At 39.7% G+C, this 20732-nt stretch overlaps 1 protein-coding gene across 1 annotated transcript in view; it reads right to left on the bottom strand.

The window, feature by feature from the left end:
• The window catches only part of NKAIN2 (sodium/potassium transporting ATPase interacting 2), an 850529-nt gene that overhangs the window by 752749 nt on the left and 77048 nt on the right, over positions 1-20732 (bottom strand). The window contains exon 3 of the mRNA XM_044291165.1: positions 232-312. Within this exon, the coding sequence (XP_044147100.1) occupies positions 232-312 (81 nt within the window). The remainder of the gene's footprint in view (positions 1-231; positions 313-20732) is intronic.

Raw genomic sequence — 20732 nt, 5'->3', positions numbered from 1 at the left:
GAGAAAAAAAAAACTAAGTAAGTGGAAGATCTGCTTTGCTCATTCCCACAGCAGATTGTTTAGATCAAGGCAGACTTAAAGCTGGATAGAAAGATTGATCTATCTATCACAGATATATAAACATATAAAGGTAGATGGATGGAGAGATAGAAAACACATAAAACTAGCTACAGGATCATACATTACACTGTACAGTATATGTATAAGCTTTAAAAAGAACTGATAACAAACCTTGGAAAGGTATCCAGCTTCCAAATAGAAACAGATAATAAATACATTCCAAGATACCCAAAGCACGAGCCAAGAAGCATACTGCAGAGGTAAAGAACAAGGCATAAGAAACACTGTTGAATATTTTACAGAACAAGCAGATCCTTACAAAGTCTTCAGAATGACTTACTGTAATATTTAAAGTACAAAGCATGATAACATGACAGAACATTAGGATTATTTCTACATTAACACAGCAAAATGTATACGTTATCCTCTATCCACAGGATGGGGATAACTAGCAGATCCCAAGAATGGGGTCCCATTCTCCTGTTCAGATGGAGGAACACAGTGTTGGACTGGGGTGCCTAGGGTCCATCAGTAAGATTTATTTTGGGAGCCCACCATACAGATACATTCAAATATTACCTGCTCACACAGCAGCAAAATGCTTCCAGATGATTGAATATGGGGGTCCCTGCAGCGACTTTGAGAAGGTAGGTCCTGGGGAGAAGAGGACACTGGCTAGCTTTCCTCCATACCTAGAAGTCATCTCCACTGATTGAGTCTATAATAATAAACTAAAGTTTATTTTATATGAATTTAGGCTGGTTGAGGTGCTGTACATTGAATATATGTATGTAGTGCAGTAAGTCTACTGTGTTATGTGCCATTTGTGCAGGGGGTGGGAGACTAGGGGCCACCTTGCTCAGGGGGGATTCATCTGTACCCCGTGGGCTGTACATGCACACTGCTGTTCCATATATAGCAGAGTGCAGCACTTAGCTATGTGTAACCTTCCCATAGAGAATGAATGGAGCGGAATTGCATATGATTGAATCTGCCGTTCCATTACAACGGGAATGGACCCCCGTTCTTGGGATTGGTTGGAGTCCCAGCTTTTCTGTGGATAGGGGATAATAAACTTGGCAGAATCCCTTTAATGCAATCTTCAAGTAACTTATTACGAGACATTTATAAAAAGATTAAAAACCCCTCAGAAAAACAAAACAAAAAAAAACACTCCTATATTCAACCATGACAGATTTTCAATTCCTCCATACTGTATATTATGCATACTGGCAATCTGCTTTGAGAAGGCCATTCCCCAAAAGACCACTTTTTTATGTGATATTGAATTTATATAATATTAATATTATTTCAAAGAGGTTTCACTGTTTAAGAAAATGTAACCATTCTGACCTCCCAGACATGAATTCTACTTTAGCATGGACATTAAAGGGCTTTTCCCTCTTTGGGGGCTGTCAGGCAGACCTCCCCAATGTAGCTGGACCTGCAGAGGGAAATATATTTATCTCTTTGTTCCAGCTCCTTCACTTCCCTGCCTCCGCTGCACTGCTTCATGTCAGCATCCAGTTTGACGGCTGTTCCAGCCAATCACTGGCCTCAGAGGTGACATATCCACCTTGCATCACATGACCCACTGACATGCAAATGGGGATATGTCACTGCTTTAACCTCTGGCTAGTACTTGGCTGTAGCAGCTGTCAAACTAAAGGTGGAGATCGGAGCGCTGCAGCAGCAGGAGTGGAGGAGTCTGAACCTCTGCAGGTTTGGCCACATGGTGGGGTCTGCCCGAAAGGCTCCAGAAAATGAAAAATCCCTTTAATACATGGAAAAACATGAATGAAATGCTGCCACTGCTGCTAATATTTCTTTTTGCACTGACTTGTTTTTGATGTTTGAGCGAGAACAACCATGATTAATAAAAACATGTTACTTGTTATATTTTTATTTTTTATTTTTTGTAGAACAAACATTGATGTAAAATGAGCTGCAAACATCTGTTTGGCTACAACGCATAAGGCAAAGTTCACACTTCATTTATTTGGTCAGTTATTTCCATCAGTTTTTGTGAGCCAAAACCAGTAGTGAAGCCTACATAGAGATCAGGTGTAATGGAAAGATCTACACCTGGTTTTGGCTGACAATAACTGATGGAAATAACTGGCCAAATAACTGAAGTGTAAACGTGGCCTTACCCAAATATTGTGCTATGCACAAATGTAGCAAACTATAGCTTGACACCTAACATGTGTGACTTAAGATATCCTGAGAAGTACAGTTAGTTGACATGCTTTAAAAAAATAAAAACCATGGCATTGCAACAGAGAATGTATATTTTTTTCAGGGCTGAAGGTTTTGCACTATTTCTTTTTGGATATCTCAGGCAAGGGGGTAGATAAATACACAACTGTGGTAATATCTCTGGTTTCTACGAGTCTCGGGCCCACTCTCCTCCTCCGGAGAGTCAACACGAGATTCTCACAAGAACATCTGATATAATGAATAACCCACTTAGAAGGAGTCTGTGTATACCGAAATGCGTCAGAAGGAAATGTGGACCTAGGAGGCATCCACAGGAACGTGTGACATCACACTGAAGGTCCTTTCCCAAGTATTACTAACCGAGCTTCCCCTTGTGCACGAGAGGTGCTGGCTGGGGCTGTGCGTATCTGAGGGTAGAGGCTGAACTTTCAAACTCTGGCAAGTATCACATTTTTTTATTGTTAGATCACTGTATGATTTGGTCAGCGCAGGTATTCTTATTATATCTTTAAAAACAAGAAAAAAAAAAAAAGTTTTCACGTCATGAATTTTCAAGACCGATTTTGGCAGGTATTCCACGGATAAATCCACATGGAATTCACTTAGAGGGATTGTAACAGATAATTTTTTTTTCTGCCAGTTAAAACCAGACTTTAAGGCTTCATGCACATGACCGTTCTTGGGGTCCACATCACTCGGATGCGGACCCATTCACTTCAATGGGGCCGTAAAAGATGCGGACAGCACTCCGTGTGTTGTCCTTATCTGTGGCTCTGTTCTGCGGCCCTGCTGAAAAAATATAACATGTCCTATTCTTGTCCGTGCTTTGCGGACAAGAATAGGCATTTATATTGCCGGCGCCCGTTCTGTTCCGCAAATTGCGGAAGGCAACACGGGCAGCTTCCGTTTTTTGGGGATCTGTGGTTTGCGGACCACAAAAAACGGCACGGTTGTGTGCGTGAGGCCTAACACGTATATTTTCTTAAATCTGGCACAGTATTTACAATACTCCAAATTTATAAAGGTCCATGAGCCAAAATAGTAAATTTGTCTAATATTAAGATAGTAATTCATAAATCCAGACACTGCCAAATCAACACTACTAGTAAATATGTTCCTCATAGTGTGAACAATTTTTTTTGCTAGGAAGAACCTTTTTTTCCTATTGTCTAGTAAAGTGCTGATGGTAGTAGCTGTCAATAATAGTTCTAGTCACCCACCAGTCTACAGAAGAACCCAAAATTACTTTGTTACGATTTGTTTGGAGCACTTTTGCCTTCTGAATGTCTATAGAGAAACTCATATCATGTGTGTACATTCATACACACTCTGTACCAACAGACTTCAGACCAGTGTCTATGGAGTCCAAAATGAAATATGTGTCTGTGATTGCTTTGCAATGGGGAGAGGTATGCAAGAGGTATGCAGAAAAACATATACTAGGTCTCTTTTTAAAGATGAGATTCTCTTCAATGTAGGAAGAGAGACAAGTGCCACTATATTGCTTCATTAACATTTGCATTAGAGGGTATTTTGTCCAGTAAAATGACACCATAAAGTAAACCCAAAGGAATCCATTAGTCATTATGATCCATCAAGTGCCATTGGTGCCAAATACATTCTGCCTTGCATTCTGTTTCTTGAGTCCTATTACAGAACGTAAATATGGTATGCTCAGCACAGAGATTAATAAAGCCTACCTGTGATATGTTTTTAAGGCTCTGTGAAATAGCTTTTAGGAACTAAGGTGGTCATTTATTAAACAGAAATGCACCTAAATTAGGCGTGTTCCTGGCGCAGATTGTGGCGCAAAGATCCTTCGCACTGCAATCTGTGACTTTTCCCTGCTCACACCAGGTCTGTCTTATCAAATTCAACATAAAAAAACTGTATGCCTTGGTATGGAATCAAAGGCATAATGGGGATACAGTAAAGCTCAGTGCATGAAGTGTTATTTATTTTTTCCTAATGAAGGTAAATGAACTGATGCTGATCTTTGTCAGGAACAGTACATTTCTCATTTAGATCTATTCTTACATCTACACTAATAATCACAGAGACAATTACGTCCTTAGAGGTTTTTTGTAAACGTTGGAGCTTCTTGTAAAATTTCCGTTGAACTGTAGTAAAAATGCAATTAGCTTTATTCTTTTTGCAGTAAAATAGGCATTGAAAGCTACGGCCAGCAGGAAATATAACATGTGATTATTTTTATAAGGTTAAATCAAGTGTATTATTATTTCCAATGTATTATTTAGATCAAAAACACCGATCTTTCTCCCAAGATTAGAAAATCAATGGAAGAATGTTTTCTACCATACACTTTTTTTTTCAATTATGAAGCATTAACATCTCACTATTTCTAAAACCTGAAAACCTAGGTTTACACACAGTGTTGTGTAAAACTTTGTGAACCCTTGAAACTTTTTACATTTCTGAATAAATGTAACCTAAAATGATATCAGATTTTCATAAATTCTAAAAGTAGATAAAAATAACTAAATCAAACAAATAAGGCAAACATATTAGTGTCACAAGGGTGTCACTACCTATCGCTGACCCTGTTGTGCCTGGGGTCAGAAGGTTGCAGCGGGTGGCTACGCGCTCAGTTTATCAAGGGATCGCTCCATGTCCTAATGGTGAGAATGGATTCCGGTCTAGGTTTTCCTGCTTAGGTTTGTGATCCTTTTTGTCACATTTAGTGAATCTGTACCTTTTCCTTTTAGGTGTTCTCTGTCAGCCACTCCCAGCTACTATATATTCTCCCTTTCTGCTTCCCTTGTTGCCAGATATAGACCCTCCTTCCAGATCTTCTATTCTGACTTCAGGTGGACAACTGTTGCACTGGAGCCATTGGAACTGGAGCTTTTGGATCTCCGGTTCACTCCTGTTGTCTCCCGTTGTTGTTGTCTCCCTTCGGGGATTGTTTATTGTGTTTGTGTTGTTTGTCCTTTCCCTGTTGTTGCCCTAGGTGTCAGTTGTGAGGACTAGTGCTCCCAGCGCCCTATTCACTACCTAGGGCTTATTTCAGGAACGAGGCACGTGTTCGGCATACGGGTTATCAGCCAGACTAGGGACATCAGAGAAGCCAGCTACTAGTGCCAGTTGAGCTAGGGGCTCACCACTCATTTCTCTCCCTAGTGGAAAGGTACTCCTCTTCCATCCCCTCTGCGCCGCATGTCTGTTACCTGCCATCTCAGATGTGATATTATATCTGGCCCTTATTTTGTTTTTTGTTTTTTTCTTTTGTAAGAAAAAAATAAATCCACTATGGATTCTATTGCTGCTTTGGCAAAGCAGTTGCAAGGTCTGTCTCTTGAAGTGGCAGGATTGAGGGCGTCGGCCCTTCAGCAGCAGCAGCTGCAGCAGACCTCTAGCCCAGTGGTTGTTATGGATAACCAGGTCAATCGAAACCTAATGTTGCTCTCCAAGACAGAATTGGTGGATGCCCAATTCGCTCGGACTCTGAGTTTGTCTTTTAGTCTTTATCTAGATCAATCCCCATATTCGCCATCGACTCTGCTCCTCTTACTCAGGGGAAACTAACACACATGGTACATAACATACATATTCAGCTGGGGGCCCTCTATAATGAGTTTATTTCTTGCTATGTCCTTGAAGGTCTTTCCCACTCATATGGTATTAGGTATTCCCAGATTAATAGTGCATAATCCTGTTGCTGATTGTCAGGCCAGGGAGATATTGGAGTGAGCATTGTAAGGACAATTGCCTAAGTAGCAGTTGCTCAGCCACCTCCATTACAACCTTACTAGCATCTGTGTCTAACTTTGAGAATGTTTTCTCTGAAAAGGGGACCACGAGTTACCAGCCCATCGTCCGTATGATTGCCCGGTTAACCTGCTCCCTGGAGCAAAATTACCTAAGACCAGGTTATATATTCTTTCTGGCCCCGAAATACAAGCCATGAAGAACTATATTTCCGAGAGTCTTTCATACAGATATATGGCTTTTAGGGACAGGAATTAAGTTGTGTGTTGGTATTGAGCCACAGTACCTATATAACAGAACTGATTAGTACCCTTCTTCTGATTGCTGATTGATCAAATGTGAGTTGCATGAATCAAACAATTCCATTGCCATTGGCAATAATTGCTCCGAGTTTATGGGAGACTGTAAGATAACATTCAATGGTAGCAACCTAGATTGCACCTAATTGTTTATTAATGTACTCTCAGTCTCGCACAGCAGTACCACACATGTAAACTACACCTGATCCTTAATGTAGTCTAGCTATCCTCAGTTCTGTGACAGGCTCTGCACCCATAAAATAACCAAATGGTTCATAAAGTGTCAGGTGGCACCAATTGCAAGTGATGAACCGTCACCCCCTCTCATTCCTGATAGTTTTAACCTATCCCTGTAGGTCTTTAGATTTATTTAACTAGTTATTTAGTTTAGGACCCCTACAGAGATTTTTGTCGGTCCACTGACCGAATTGAGTACTTGTGAAATTATCCTGGGGGCCCTGAAATTGGGCATTTTTTGTATTTCACTAAATAGTTGAAACCATCCATAAATGACACCATTTTAGAAACTACACCCCACAACCCTTTTGGTGTTCCATCAGAATTAAAGCAAAATGGGGGAGAAATTTTAAAATTTTACTGTGTAAAAGGTGTTTCATAGAATAAAAATTTGCTTTAGCCCAATGTTTTTCACTTTCACAATGGGTAACAGGACAAAATGCACTGCAAATTTTGTTACCCATTTTCCACTGAATATGGCAACACCCAATATGTGCTCAAACGTGATGTATGGGCGCCTGGCAGGGTTCAGAAGGGAAGGACATATGGCACATATGGCTTTTGGAGGAAAAATTTTGCTGTAATGGTTTTTGAGAGCTATGTCGTATATGACGACACCCTGAGGTAGCCCTACATTGGAAACCCCCAGAAAGTGACCCCATTTTGGAAACTAAACCCCCTAGGGAATTTTTTAAGTGGAGTAGTTAGCACTTTGGCCAAACAGCCGTTTCCTAGAATTTAGAAACACTTGGCCATAAAAATTAAAAATTGAATTTTTTTGGGAAGAGACTGTCACTGTAGGTCCAAATATTTAATTTACACAAGGAATAATTGAAAAAATACACCCCACAATTTGTTACCCATTTTCTTCTGAATACAACAACACCCCATATATGGTTGCATACTGCTGTGTCGACACACAGCAGGGCTAAGAAGGGAAGGAGCACCAAATGGGTTTTAGATGGCAGATTTCAGTGGAATAATTTTCAGGTGCTATGTCACATTTTAAGACACCCTAATGTACCCCTACAGTGGACACCCCCAAAAAGTGACCTCATTTATGCAGTAGTAAAAACTTTGGCTCAACAGGTGTTTCACAGAATTTTTAAACAATTGGCCATGAAAATGGAAAATCGCATTATTTTCATGAAAATGTCACTTTAGGCCCACATTTTTAAATTTCCTAAGGGGCAAAAGGAGAAAATGCACCCCACAATGTATTAAACGTTTACTCTTGAATATGGCAACACCCCATACTTGTTCATAAAGTAATATATTGGCACAAAGCAGGTTTTAGACGGGAAAGAGCATCATATGGTTTTTGGAGGACAGATGTTGCTGGATTGATTTTCAGGCACAATGTTCCACTTGAATAGAACCTGAGGTACCCCCACAGTGGAAACCCCCAATAAGTGACCACATTTTGGAAACTACTCCCACTAAGGTATTCATCTAGAGGTATAGTGGATTTTTAGTTTCATTATTCATTATAATTATAATGCAAACTGGTTTAGGGGTTTTAGTGCCAGTACAGTACCTCTAACAGGTACAAGGGTGTTGATGTCACAATGTGTTGTGGTTAACATAAGTACATCTCTTTTGTCTTTAATTTAACGGACAATACATTTTTGCTACTGTCTCTCCCACCCTAAGCATTTGCCCCAGGAGCATTTTTGGGAGGCCTTTTTGGTTCTTTCTTATTGTGCCACATGCCACCGTACTTCTGTTAGCAAGGCACTTGGAATCCCAAGTTAGCAAGTGATATATTGGAATAAAAGTTGTCAAGGTACAGGTGGTATCCTTGATCCAGCAATGGGTGAACTAAATCGCATACAATTTTTCCGCTTATTCCAAGGGTCGGGGGACATTCTGGGGGTTCTATTTTAGAATCCTTCCCCTCGTATATTTCAAAGCAATGTGTGTAGCCAGTTTCACTTTCACACAATTTAGGGTACTTTCACACTTGCGTTGTGAGCATCCGGCAGGCAGTTCCATCGTCTAACAAATGCATTTAAATTCAGGATCCGTCTCTCTGGTGTCATCTGGAAAAACGGATCCGGTATTGATTTTTTTTTGCATTTTTAAAGGTCTGTGCATGCGCAGATCGGGAAACCGGATCCGGTTTTCTGGAACACTTGGTACCAGATCCGGCATTAATTCATGTTCTGGGATTTTGACCGGAGAAAATACCACAGCATGCTGCAGTATTTTCTACAGCCAAATACCGTAAAGCGACTGAACTAAAGACACCCTGATGCATACTGAACGGAACGCTTTCCATTCAGAATGCATTTGGAAAAAACTGAAGCTTTTTTTTGCGGTATTTAGCCCTTGTGACGGAACTCAATACCGGAAAAGAATAACACTAGTGTGAAAGTACCCTTATACAGTTTGGTGCCGTATCTTGCCCTCTTGTTAAGCAAGTACTGTAAAAAATGAAGCCTTTCTTTGAAGTTCATTAGGGATTCGTCGACAGCAATTTGTTTTTCTGGGGTATTTTTTGCAAACATAGAATTGAAATGGGTGATTATGGGCCTTAATTTATACAATCTATGACAAATGGGATCATCTTGGGATGGGCATCTGGTATTATCATTGTAGTGTAGAAATTTAATGATGGCTTCAAATTTAATTCTATACATGGCTGCATGGTACATTGGGGTGTAGTAAAGTACGTCTGTACTCCAGTATGCTCTTATATATTTTTTTTTTTACCAGGCCCATACTTAACACAATGCCGCAAAATGTATGCATCTCCCCAGTGTCAGTAGAGGTCTATTTCTGGGCATGAAATGTTGTAGGATTCATGGCAATAAATTGGTTTGGATACAAATTGGTTTGCACAACCATCAATAAAATTAAATTATCAGTAAAGAAAAGTTAATCAGTAAAATCAACTTCTCTAAACCCAGTCATATTGACATGTATGCCTGTATCAGCAGTAAAGTCGGGTACCTGGGCCACATAATTATCTGGAGGTGCCCAAATAGGTGCACTTGATTGGGTTAATGACTGATCATCAATCCTTTGGCGCCTTCTTGGGGGTTCATCAGATTCATTTGAAGATGATGCAATAAAATTCATTTCACCTCTGCAGTAAACCTTCCGCGATACACCATATTTGAATTTTAGTAAATGACGTAACAGTCCAGTAACTGTAGAAGATGAAATTGCATTTTTTTATATATATATATTTTCTGTATTGAAAAAAAAAATTGCTTAGAAAAAAATAAAGTAGGGAAATAGAATACTGTATGTAGTTCTTGATGCGACTCTGATAGGGGTGCATGTGCGACCAGCTGCTTTGCTGCTTTGGTCATTTCAGAGGAGCAGCAGGAGGCCTTCGGGGGGTACAGGGAACCCCACAGATCTGATAGTTATCTCCTATTATGTGAATAGAGGAAAACATGTACATACCGGAATAGCCTTTAAATTATTAACTGTATCAACATTGTAATTGCTTTTATAACAAAATGGTTGCAATTGTGCAAAGTTTCCAGCAACATGTATGTTGAATTGATGAAGGTGCTGGGAATAAGCCTATAAAACACTAATCAATGGTAGAAGTTTGCATTTTTTTTTAAACAAAAAAAAAGTGACTGTTCGTGAACATAAAAAATGAGATTTGTGCAGGCAATGCATGATTTTGGTGAATGCAGTATGTACATGAAGCTTTCCACTTGCCAGCAGCTGTCCTTCCTATATTGTATAACACAAATAGACAATGACCCTATGCTCTCCCTTTTTGATAAAACCCTGACGTTTCTACCTATTCATTTAACCTACCTAACTAAATACATCCCTAAATTATGCCTTCAACACCCTAATATGGCTGGCTTGTGTTTGAATTAAGTAACTGCCATGTGCAGCCTGTACAGCAGCTAGATGGGCTGGCAGTGACTCAGTTATACCCTGGTAGGTTGTCACAGGTATCTGGAGCCATACTGACTGCATTGCATCCCACAGCTGTTGGAGGGTGCATGGGGGGATCCATAGAGTGAACATGATGATCGACCTTGTCCCACAGATGTTCAATTGGATTCAAGTGTGGGGAATTCAGGGAGCCAAGGTAGTACTTGCAAGTTTTGGTTATGCTCTTTCAACCACTTTCAGACATTTTAGTTATGTGACATTTTGCGTTGTCTTACTAAAAGATCCCATCTATCCCAAGGAAGATAATCAGCAAATATATGTATTCTGCAAGGATGGATTTACAGCCAAATCACTTGGAGTTCCTCCTAGATGGATGAGTGGGCCTAGAAAATGCCATGAAAACATTCCTCCGACCACAACACTGCCACCAATAGCTTGCGTTCTCTGATATTTCCCTCCTGACACGCCAACATCTATCTGTTTGATAAAGCAGAAAATGTGACTCATCGGAGAAGGCAATCCTTTCCCAATCAGTAGAGGTCCAATACTGATATTGCCGTGAAAATTTAAGCCTTTTCTTCCTATGCAACTTTGTTAGCAGAGGTGCAGTGACCATCTGTCTGCTTCGAAGCCCCATACACAGTAGGGTTCCCTGAACTGTTGTTTTAGGCACATGTCTGATGGCCCCCTGGTTTTCTTTGGCCATGAGTTCCTCCAGTGTAGCATTTTAGTCCGCCCTTGTGCATATTTGCAGCCAATTTTCACCTCTCACATCAGTGGCATGTGGTGCTCCCCAGTTTCCATGTCACTTATTTGCAATGGTGCCATTTATCCTCTCACGATACACTTTCATCACAGCAGCACGCAAATAGATTACAGATTTGGGAAAATTCTTACCAGTGATGTGTTATTAAAAGTTGCATTCACTGGAAATGTAACTTTTCCAATTCTTATTGCAGCCCTTGTTGTTCACCTTAAACATAATATCTCAAGTCAGTGTTTCATCAGATCCTTAAGGAGGTTTACTGTACATAACGTTTCTGAAAGTGCACAGTTTATGAACTTTTCGCATGCAGCTGTGGTGAACGTGTTTCGTGAGTGGACAATTGACGCCTTTGTGAATAACCAATGTGGAAACTGCCACTGATACGAGAGGTGAATGTCGGCTAGGAATATGCACAAAAAGAATCAGGTGGTTTTCACACTGGGATGTTTATCTCTTACATCAGTGGTATGTGGTGAAACACCGCATTCATTTTGTTTATTCGCAATTGTGCTATTTGTCCACTATTTGTTAAGGGTACTTTCACACTTGCGTTGTTGGAATCCGGGAATCTGTATGCAAACGGATACCATTTGAAGACGGATCAGATTTGGATCCATCTCACAAATACAATGCAATACCAGATCCGTCTCTTAGGTTGTCATCTGGAAAAACGGATCTGGTATGTATCTTTTTCACATTTAAAAAAAACTGTGCATGTGCAGACCGCAAAACCGTATCCGATTTTTCTGGAACACTTGGGGCCAGATCCAGCATTAATGCATTTCAATGAAAAATAATGCCGGATCCGGCATTCCGGCAAGTGTTCCTAAATTTTGGATGGAGAAAATACTGCAGCATGCTGCGGTATTTTCCCTATCCAAAAACTGTACAGTGACTGAACTGAAGACATTCTGATGCATACTGAACGGATTGCTCTTCATTCAGAATCCATTAGGATAAAACTGATCAGTTTTTTTCCGGTATTGAGCCCCTAGGACGGAACTCAATAACGGAAAAGTTTAAAACAAGTGTGAAATTACCCTCAAACTAGGCACTTTAAAAAACATGTACTTCAAACCGTCTCAAGGACCTGATGAAACACTGACTTGAGATATTATGTTTTTGGAGAAGAACAAGGGCTGCAAAAAAGAGCTGGCGTGTAAAATAGATAGAGATATTGTATGAAGAATTGGAAAATATAGAATTTACATATCCAGTGAATTCAACTTTTAATAATCCATCATTGACAAGAAATTTCCCAAATCTAGAGGGAGAAAATGAGTGACTGAGAAGAGCTACATATATTTTTAGTTATTTTAGATAAAAGAAGCTTTGGATCTAAGCTCACAAAGATAGTATGTGGAAATCATAGTTCCCTTCCTATTAAAGAATGTCTGGAAACACCATTTCAGAGACATTTCTTTCATGTCTGGAAATACTGAGGATTGCTTTCTTTGTCTGATGTTTGATGTGATATGTTTCACAAAACCTCAGTAGGTATCTAGCTGTACTGTGAATCCATGATGGAACATAATTGGAATAGTTTTAATGTTTGGGGCTTTACTATTTCTGGTGCCCATGGATGTTATATATTAAAATGAAATGCAAATGTTAAAAAAGGATCACCATTAACTATGAAATTCATATCTCTGAATCACAGCATAAATATCATAAAGATGAATATATATTTTTTTTAACTGATACCAAGTATACACAATTTGCATTGTTATAAATCACATACTACAGACGAAAAAGCAAAGAAAAAATTGAGGCAAAACTTAAAGGGGCTGTGCCCGCCCCATCCTAGGTAATCCTGCAATGGGAAGCATACTTGCCTGCTTTCTGATACTGACTTCCTGCTCCTTAATTCCACAATCTATGCTGCTCCACTAGGGTCCCTGGATGTAAACTTCCAGTTTGACGCTAGTGCGGCCATTTGCTGGACATAGCAGTGACCATTTATCATGATGCAAGGGGAGCAGATCAATGCTGCAGCCAACAATTGTCTGAAGTGGAATCAAAATTGAAATTTACATCCAGGGATTCAAGCAAAGACGCAAGTGCCTGGAGCCAGCGCCTGGAAGAGGGTAAGTATGCTTCCCTTCACAGGTTTGCCCAGGAGGGGGTTGCTCAACACCCCCACACAAACTCCAAACATGCACAACCCCTTTAAGGGACCACTGTCATACTACAACAGCTATCTTAATACATCTCTAATAGCTTCATATAAGGAGCAGAGTTTTCTACAGTTCTCCATTGATAAGGACTACTGGATAGGCAAACAGCACCCCTATCTGGTTTATGTGGTCATTACAGAAGTCACACCATGTTCATACAGCATTTGAAATTCTATTTCCTTTTCAAAAAGGTATTGTATACACCAAGTAAGGTTGCACAGTGCTAACTTGAGGGTTCCATCTAGATCCACCAAAGAAGTCCAATCTGCAAAATGGAGGTACTGCCAGATCAACTCTTTCTATTTGGATGTAATTAAAAATTGAAATGCAAAAAGTTCAAGGGTCCCGCTCCACTTCAGTAAGGGAATTCATTTTTTTTTGCTTGTGGTAAAAACACATCCAATTGTACAAAAAGGTCTTGTCTATGCATTTCCGGCTACCAAATGTCAAGCCCTTACTCATGACATCGTAAGACATTAAAATGGCGATATTTGTGGGGAACGTTGCACCTGTCCTCACTAATTGTGATCACATGACTGCAAACACCCTCAAAAATCTCCACACTGTAAACAACACTTCACAAAAAAACAAAAAAAACATACAATCAATAAAAAATTCATGTTATACTGTATATTGGCTTGAAAGAAGTTATTTAAGGGAATCACTCATAAATATAGGAGGCTACACAGACTATATGTATATGTACTATTGCTGTAAGATTAAATCTAAACGTTTATTTAAGCCCTCTGGTTGACGTGTGTTTAATTTAAAAAATCCAGAAGGATTCTCTATTTTGTAATTTCCTTCTGTGGTCTCCTCCTCTTTTAGGCATTGTAACCCTTTCAATGCCCTGTACCACCAGATCCAATGTGTCCCCACCATGGCAGACAGCAAAATGCAGACTAGCAGCAGATATATCGTGGCTGCCATGGTGTGACACATCGGAAATGTGTTTACGTACTCTGACTTTAATGGCAGTTGTACATCCCACATATTGCAATTTACATTTTCCACATGTAATTAAAGAAACCGCATAGGTGGTGTTGCAATTAAGATATGATTTCATATGAAAGAGTTTGCCATTTGATGTTGAAACAAAAGTAGTTGATACTGACATATGAGTGCAGCAGATGCATCTATGATATCTGTAGCTCCCCTTAGTCGTTAACCATAGAGGCTGTGATTTTTTTTCTTCTCCTGGTATAAACTAGGACTAACATAATTGGCAATAGTGGGCGCCTTTCTAGATGCACATTTAAACCCATCAGCAACTATATCAATCTACTCCTTATCATAAGCTAGGATAGGAAAAAGTTTTTTGATGATATGACAGATTTGTGCAAACTCCATGCTATATTGTGTGACGAATACGTTGCTGATCTTGTCTCTATTATTTTGTTTTTTTATATTCTTATCCTTATTTTTATATGTGCTAAACTTGTCACTTTCAGGCAGATTTTCCTGTTTAGGATAAATGAGAGAACTCCTCTCAATATCCATCACTTGCTGTATTGCATCTTCCACTTGTTCTTTAGCATAGGCACGTTTCAGCTTCAATCTTGAAGCTCTTCTCATCTGTGCAATTCCGTCTTGCACAAATTATCTCACCCCTTGGTATTTTAGCTACAACATGTTTAGGGTGACAAGAGGTAGCGTGGAGAGTAGTATTGCCAGCCAACGGCTTTCTGCATGTAGACGTATGAATTTTGGTGGTGAACGGATCTCCCCTCAGGCGCAAATCCAAAAAAGAGATCTCCTGTGTGTCATGATGGAGACTGAAAGAAATTGTCTCCACACAGGAATCTATATAACAACCAAATGCAGGTATGGCCGCCACATCGCCTGTCCAGACAAAAATCAGGTCGTCGATGTAGCTACCATACCATCTAATGCAGTGCCAGAAAGGATGGGTGTCGATGAGGAGAAAGCTCCTCTCCCACCATGCCATGAAAATATTGGCTATGGAGGGAGAGAACTTGGCCCCCATCGACACCCCCGATATCTGCAAGAGTAACTTGTCATTAAACATAAAAATGTTGCGCCTGAGGAGGAAATCCACCACCAAAAGTATATATTCTTGTAAGCCCCTAGTATTACTCCCATACGTTTTTAGTAACCAGGCTAGAGATTTTAATGCCAGATCGTGTGGGATATTGGTATATAAGGACACTACGTCTGCTGTGATCCATTCCATATTCTTAATTATTTGTAAAACGGACGTAGTGTCTTTAAGAAAACCAGGTATTTGTGGTATTAGCGGTTGGAGTATGGAATCAACCCACTGAGAAAATCTATCAGAAAATGATCCAATACCCGCTACAATAGGCCTGAGAGGTGGTGGAAAGATGTTTTTATGTGTCTTTGGGAGCGCATGAAACACCGGGATGACAGGAGACATAACAAATATATATTCTGATTCCTTTTTAGTCAAGAACACTGATTTAATTCCTATATCTAATATATTTTTCATTTCTTTCTGAAAGGAAGGGAGGGGATTGTCACTGAGAGTGACATACACTGTAGTATCAATCAACATTAACTCGATTTGGGTCCTATATAGGCCACTATCAAGTACAACAACCCCGCACCCTTTTATCAGATTGCTTAATTACAATGTCGTCCCTGGTTTTCATTTGTTGTAAAGCCCTCATTTTTTTCTTGGTTATGTTTTTTTAGTATGAGCTGTTGTAACTTTTTTTTTTTTTTTTTTTTTAATTTATTTATTGGGAAAACTACAAAACATTTGCAATAAAAAAGTTTTTACAATCTCTCAATTCTTAGTGACCCGAGTAATTATATATAAATATATTCCACTCATCTTTTCATAGTATTTAGAAAACCCTCCCCTCCCTCCCTCCCAGTTTGTGGTGCGTCAAAGTAGGACCCCTATATATGAAACAACTTGATCTCAACTAACCAGACCTCCAACCACCCCATATCCTACTCCATTGGTATTCATTTTCCCTCCGTCTATATAAAAAATTTTCGTAGTTCTTTACCTTATCAATTAAATTTATCCATGTGTTTATGTCTGGAGTGGATCGGGCAAACCAGGTGCGGCTGATCAAAACTCTAGCCAACATCAGTACTCTACTCAGGAGAATCTTTTGATGCTTATGATTTTTTAATTTGGAGAGATCATTGAGAACAAATACTTGTGGTTCAAAAGGAATTCGAATTTTTAGTGTACACATAATACAGTTATTGATACCATTCCAGTAGTTTATAAGTTCTGGACAGGTCCATATCATATGGAGAAAGTCTGCTCCTACAGTGTCACATTTGGGACAGTTGGACGTGTCTCTTAGCCCGCATTTATTCATCCACAATGGAGTAATATATAATCTGTGGCAGATATAAAATTGTATCAGGACATGGTTAAAGTTCTGGGATAGTGACGATAGATTCCCAAAAATATTCTCCCACCCTTCTATTTGTACATTCGGACAATCCACCTCCCACGCTTTTTGTCCTGGTGAGTGTATGTCACTAAACCGTACCTTAAGTAATAACTTATATATATTTGAAATTTTTATTCTAGAAAGTGTACCCCCTACCCAATCATTCAGAAAGGATAAATTATCTATATCCCACATCCGCTTATCATCCAAACTAGATAATACAGAACGCAATTGGAAATACCTAAACCATGAAAGATTTTTAATATTTTGTGTCATTTCTATATAGGGTTTAATTTCTCTATCTTTAACTACCTGTGAAATATATAAAATTTTATTCTTCTGCCAAAATGTGTCAGCTGCAATTTCATCCAGCCTTTGTAAATGCAAATTATGCCAAAGAGGCGTAAATGTGAGTGAACCCTTAACCTTCAACCATGTCCTAGTTATAGCCCACACCTTAAGGAGTAGTTTTATAGTCTCTCTATAGCCTTGCTCATAACTCTTCAATAGGCCAGATTCCAACAAGGAAAAAATATTATTGTGGGCGTGACTAGTTACCAACTTCCCCAGTAGTGCGCTATGCTCTGATTCATAGCATCTCAATAGCTGGGCTGCAATAAAGTACCCCTTAAAGTAGGGGAGATTTAAACCCCCGCACTCCACTGATTTATACAAATACTCCAACTTAATTCGAACTCGCTTTCTTCCCCATATTAAATCATTAATTAGTCTCTCCATAAGTTTAAAATGTTTGTCTTGTATCCAAATAGGTGTATTCCTGAGCACATAAAGAAATTGTGGTAGTATCACCATTTTAACTAGTGAAACTCGATCAGCTCTAGATAGGGGAAGTTTCAGCCAGATTCCTATTTTAGCTCTGATCTTTACCATTATGGGGATCAAATTAAGTTCTACAAAGTTTTCGACCCGAGACGATATAGTCAAACCCAAATATTGAAAAGTATCAACAATATCCAACTGTATAACAGGAGCCTCTTTCTGTGGCAGGGGGTCTATTGGGAGCAGACTGGTCTTGGCCCAGTTTATAAGAAGACCAGACACCTCACCAAATAATTTAACCATTTGAATGATCCTAGGGAGAGTGGTTTCCGTGTGATCTATAAAAAACAGAACATCATCTGCATATAATGAGATGCGATCTTGTATTCCTAGCGTACCAAATCCTTTGACCTGATCGTCCTGCCTGATGGCCATCGCAAGGGGTTCGATATATATATCAAATAATAAGGGAGATAATGGGCAGCCCTGACGGGTGCCTCTGTTTAACTCGATACTACTACTCAAAATTCCATTAAGACTCAATTTAGCCCTTGGAGATCCATACAATAACCTAAGAGTACGTATAAACCTCTCTCCAAAGCCCATCCTAACAAGAACCTTCCAGAGGAAACGCCACTCCACCCTGTCAAAGGCCTTAGAGGCATCCAATGACAGGATGGAGCGGGCGGTCCCCCCAGGGGCCTGGATATTAGAAAAGAGCCGATGTAAATTATGATGTGTACCCTTATTTTTAATAAAACCGCTCTGATCCGGATGGACTATGGAGGAGATAACCCCAGAGAGCCTTGTAGCAAGGACCCTCGCCAAAAGCTTTACATCTGCATTAAGCAGTGAAATTGGTCTATAAGATTCTAGATCTAGAGGGTCCTTGCCTTTTTTTGGAATTAGTATCACTGTAGCCTCCATCATTGAATCTGGCAACCTCCCATCCTCCATTGATTCAGCAAAGACCTCCAATAATCTAGGAAAAATACAGTCCCCATATTTACTATAAAATTCATATGGAAGCCCGTCTGAACCAGGAGTAGAATTAGCTGAACCTAATTTAATAGCTCCCTCAAGTTCCTGAATTGAGACCTCCAATTCTAATGCTTTCTTTTGAATCTCAGTGATAGTTGAAAAGTTGATCCTATCTAGATAGAAATCTATCTTATCATCTGTAATATTAGAATCAGCCTTGTACAGATCAAGAAAATAATCAAAAAAGGCCTTCTCCACCGGACCCTGTCCAGTAACTATTCTACCATCCCTCACTCGAACCTTGTCTATATGTTTTTTAGGTTGTTGATTGGAGATTACTCTGGAGAGGAGCTTACCGGGTCGCCCAGACTCTGTAAAATATTTTTGCCCTTTAAAGAAGAGATTCTGTTGAGCTTTATCCAGTAAAAAATTAGCATATATTTGTGTGGCTTTTTGCATATTTTCCCTATTATTCTCCGTCTTATTTATATGGAAGGATTCTGTCGCTGAGATTACATGTTTTTCTAGATTTCTCTGTTTTTTTCCATATTCCCTTCTAAGATTCGTGATATTACTAACCATCAATCCCCTCATGTACGCCTTAAAGGTATCCCATACCACTTGAATTTTTGCTGAGCCGTAGTTAATATCCCAGAATCGGCCTATTTCATTTCGAATTATTTCATGTGTCTTTATAACTGATAACCAGTAAGGGTTTAGTCTAAAGGGAGGTTTTGGTGTATATCTTTCCTGAGAGAAGCATAATTCAAGTACTAACGGGGAGTGATCAGATATTGACCTTGTTTCATATTTAATTTGTTTTATCAGTTTCACATATTTGCTATTTATCAGTACTAGGTCTATTCTGGACAATGATTTGCCTGCTTTACTAAAGCATGAAAAAACCCTTTTCCCCTGTCCCAGAGACTCCCAAGCATCTTCAAATCCAGCCTCCAGACAAAACCATGCGAGGGGAGACCCCTGGACCGGGCTGTCACTCCTAGCACTCATAGAGACCCTGTCACATAGAGGATCGATGACACAGTTAAAATCACCAATAATCAATGTTGGACATTCTGGCCATTTATCCATGAATAATAGAAGAGAATTAAGAACCAGAAGAGAAAATGGCGGAGGGATATAGACAAAGGCCAAAATACATAACTCTCCCCCTAACCTGCAATATAGAAAAATAAATCTCCCCTGTTGGTCGACAGAGGATGCCTCACAAACGAAGTCAATAAGTCTATGTATCAACACCGTAACACCTCTCGAGTAGTTGGAGAGGGTAGAATGATACGTGTGCGCAGCCCATCCCCTGTCGACCACTCTAGTGGTCTCCTCAGTAAGATGGGTCTCTAGCAGGCATACTATTGCTGGTAGATGGGCCTGAGTCAAGTCAAAAACCGCTTGTCTCTTACCTCTCTCCCCCAAACCACGTACATTCCAAGAAAAAATTCTAATCATCGTCATCAACAATGGTTAAATGGAAGATCAGGAGAGAGGGAAAAAGGAGAAAACAAGAGGAAAAAAAAAGAAAATAATAAACTGAAAAAAGGGGAACCACACCCACTTTGACGCACCACAACCCAACCCCCCCCCCCCTCACCCCCCTCCCACAGGCAATCCACCACATATTGTAGTAGATTTCTTTCCTATGACCAACCCTCGACCCTCCCCCCACTCAACCACCCCCACACCGCCATTATGAAGCAAAGAAAACTACATTTAGGGGTATGAGCCCCTTATAATACTAATTATTCCCGCCAGATCGTAACCCAATTGGGTCATCGCTTGTTTCGCTCAATCCAATCCGCGGCTTCTTCTGAGGTATCAAAAAAAAGGGTTTTATCTTCAAAAATAATCCTCAATTTGGCCGGGAATATAAGAGAATATTTAATATCCCTTTCTCTTAGTTTCTTTTTAACAGTCATGAATGTGCGTCTCTTTTCTTGTATTTCTTTCGAAAAATCAGGAAAAAAGGCCAGTCTAATCCCGTTATACACAACCGGTGAGGATTCCCTCGCCCTTCTCAGGAGGACATCTCTGTCCCCTGTAGTCAATGACTTAGCAAGAATTGTCCGAGGTTGTCTCCCTGGAATTGGTTTTCCTCCTGGGACCCGATGAGCTCTTTCAATCATAAAAAGAGGAGAAAATGACTCTTTACCAAAGTTCTCAAGAATTAATTTCTGTACAAATTCAGTTGGAT

Source organism: Bufo gargarizans, chromosome 4 (genome assembly GCF_014858855.1).
Source record: "Bufo gargarizans isolate SCDJY-AF-19 chromosome 4, ASM1485885v1, whole genome shotgun sequence".
Lineage (NCBI taxonomy): Eukaryota > Metazoa > Chordata > Amphibia > Anura > Bufonidae > Bufo > Bufo gargarizans.
This window is presented reverse-complemented; position numbering and strand designations above follow the sequence as displayed.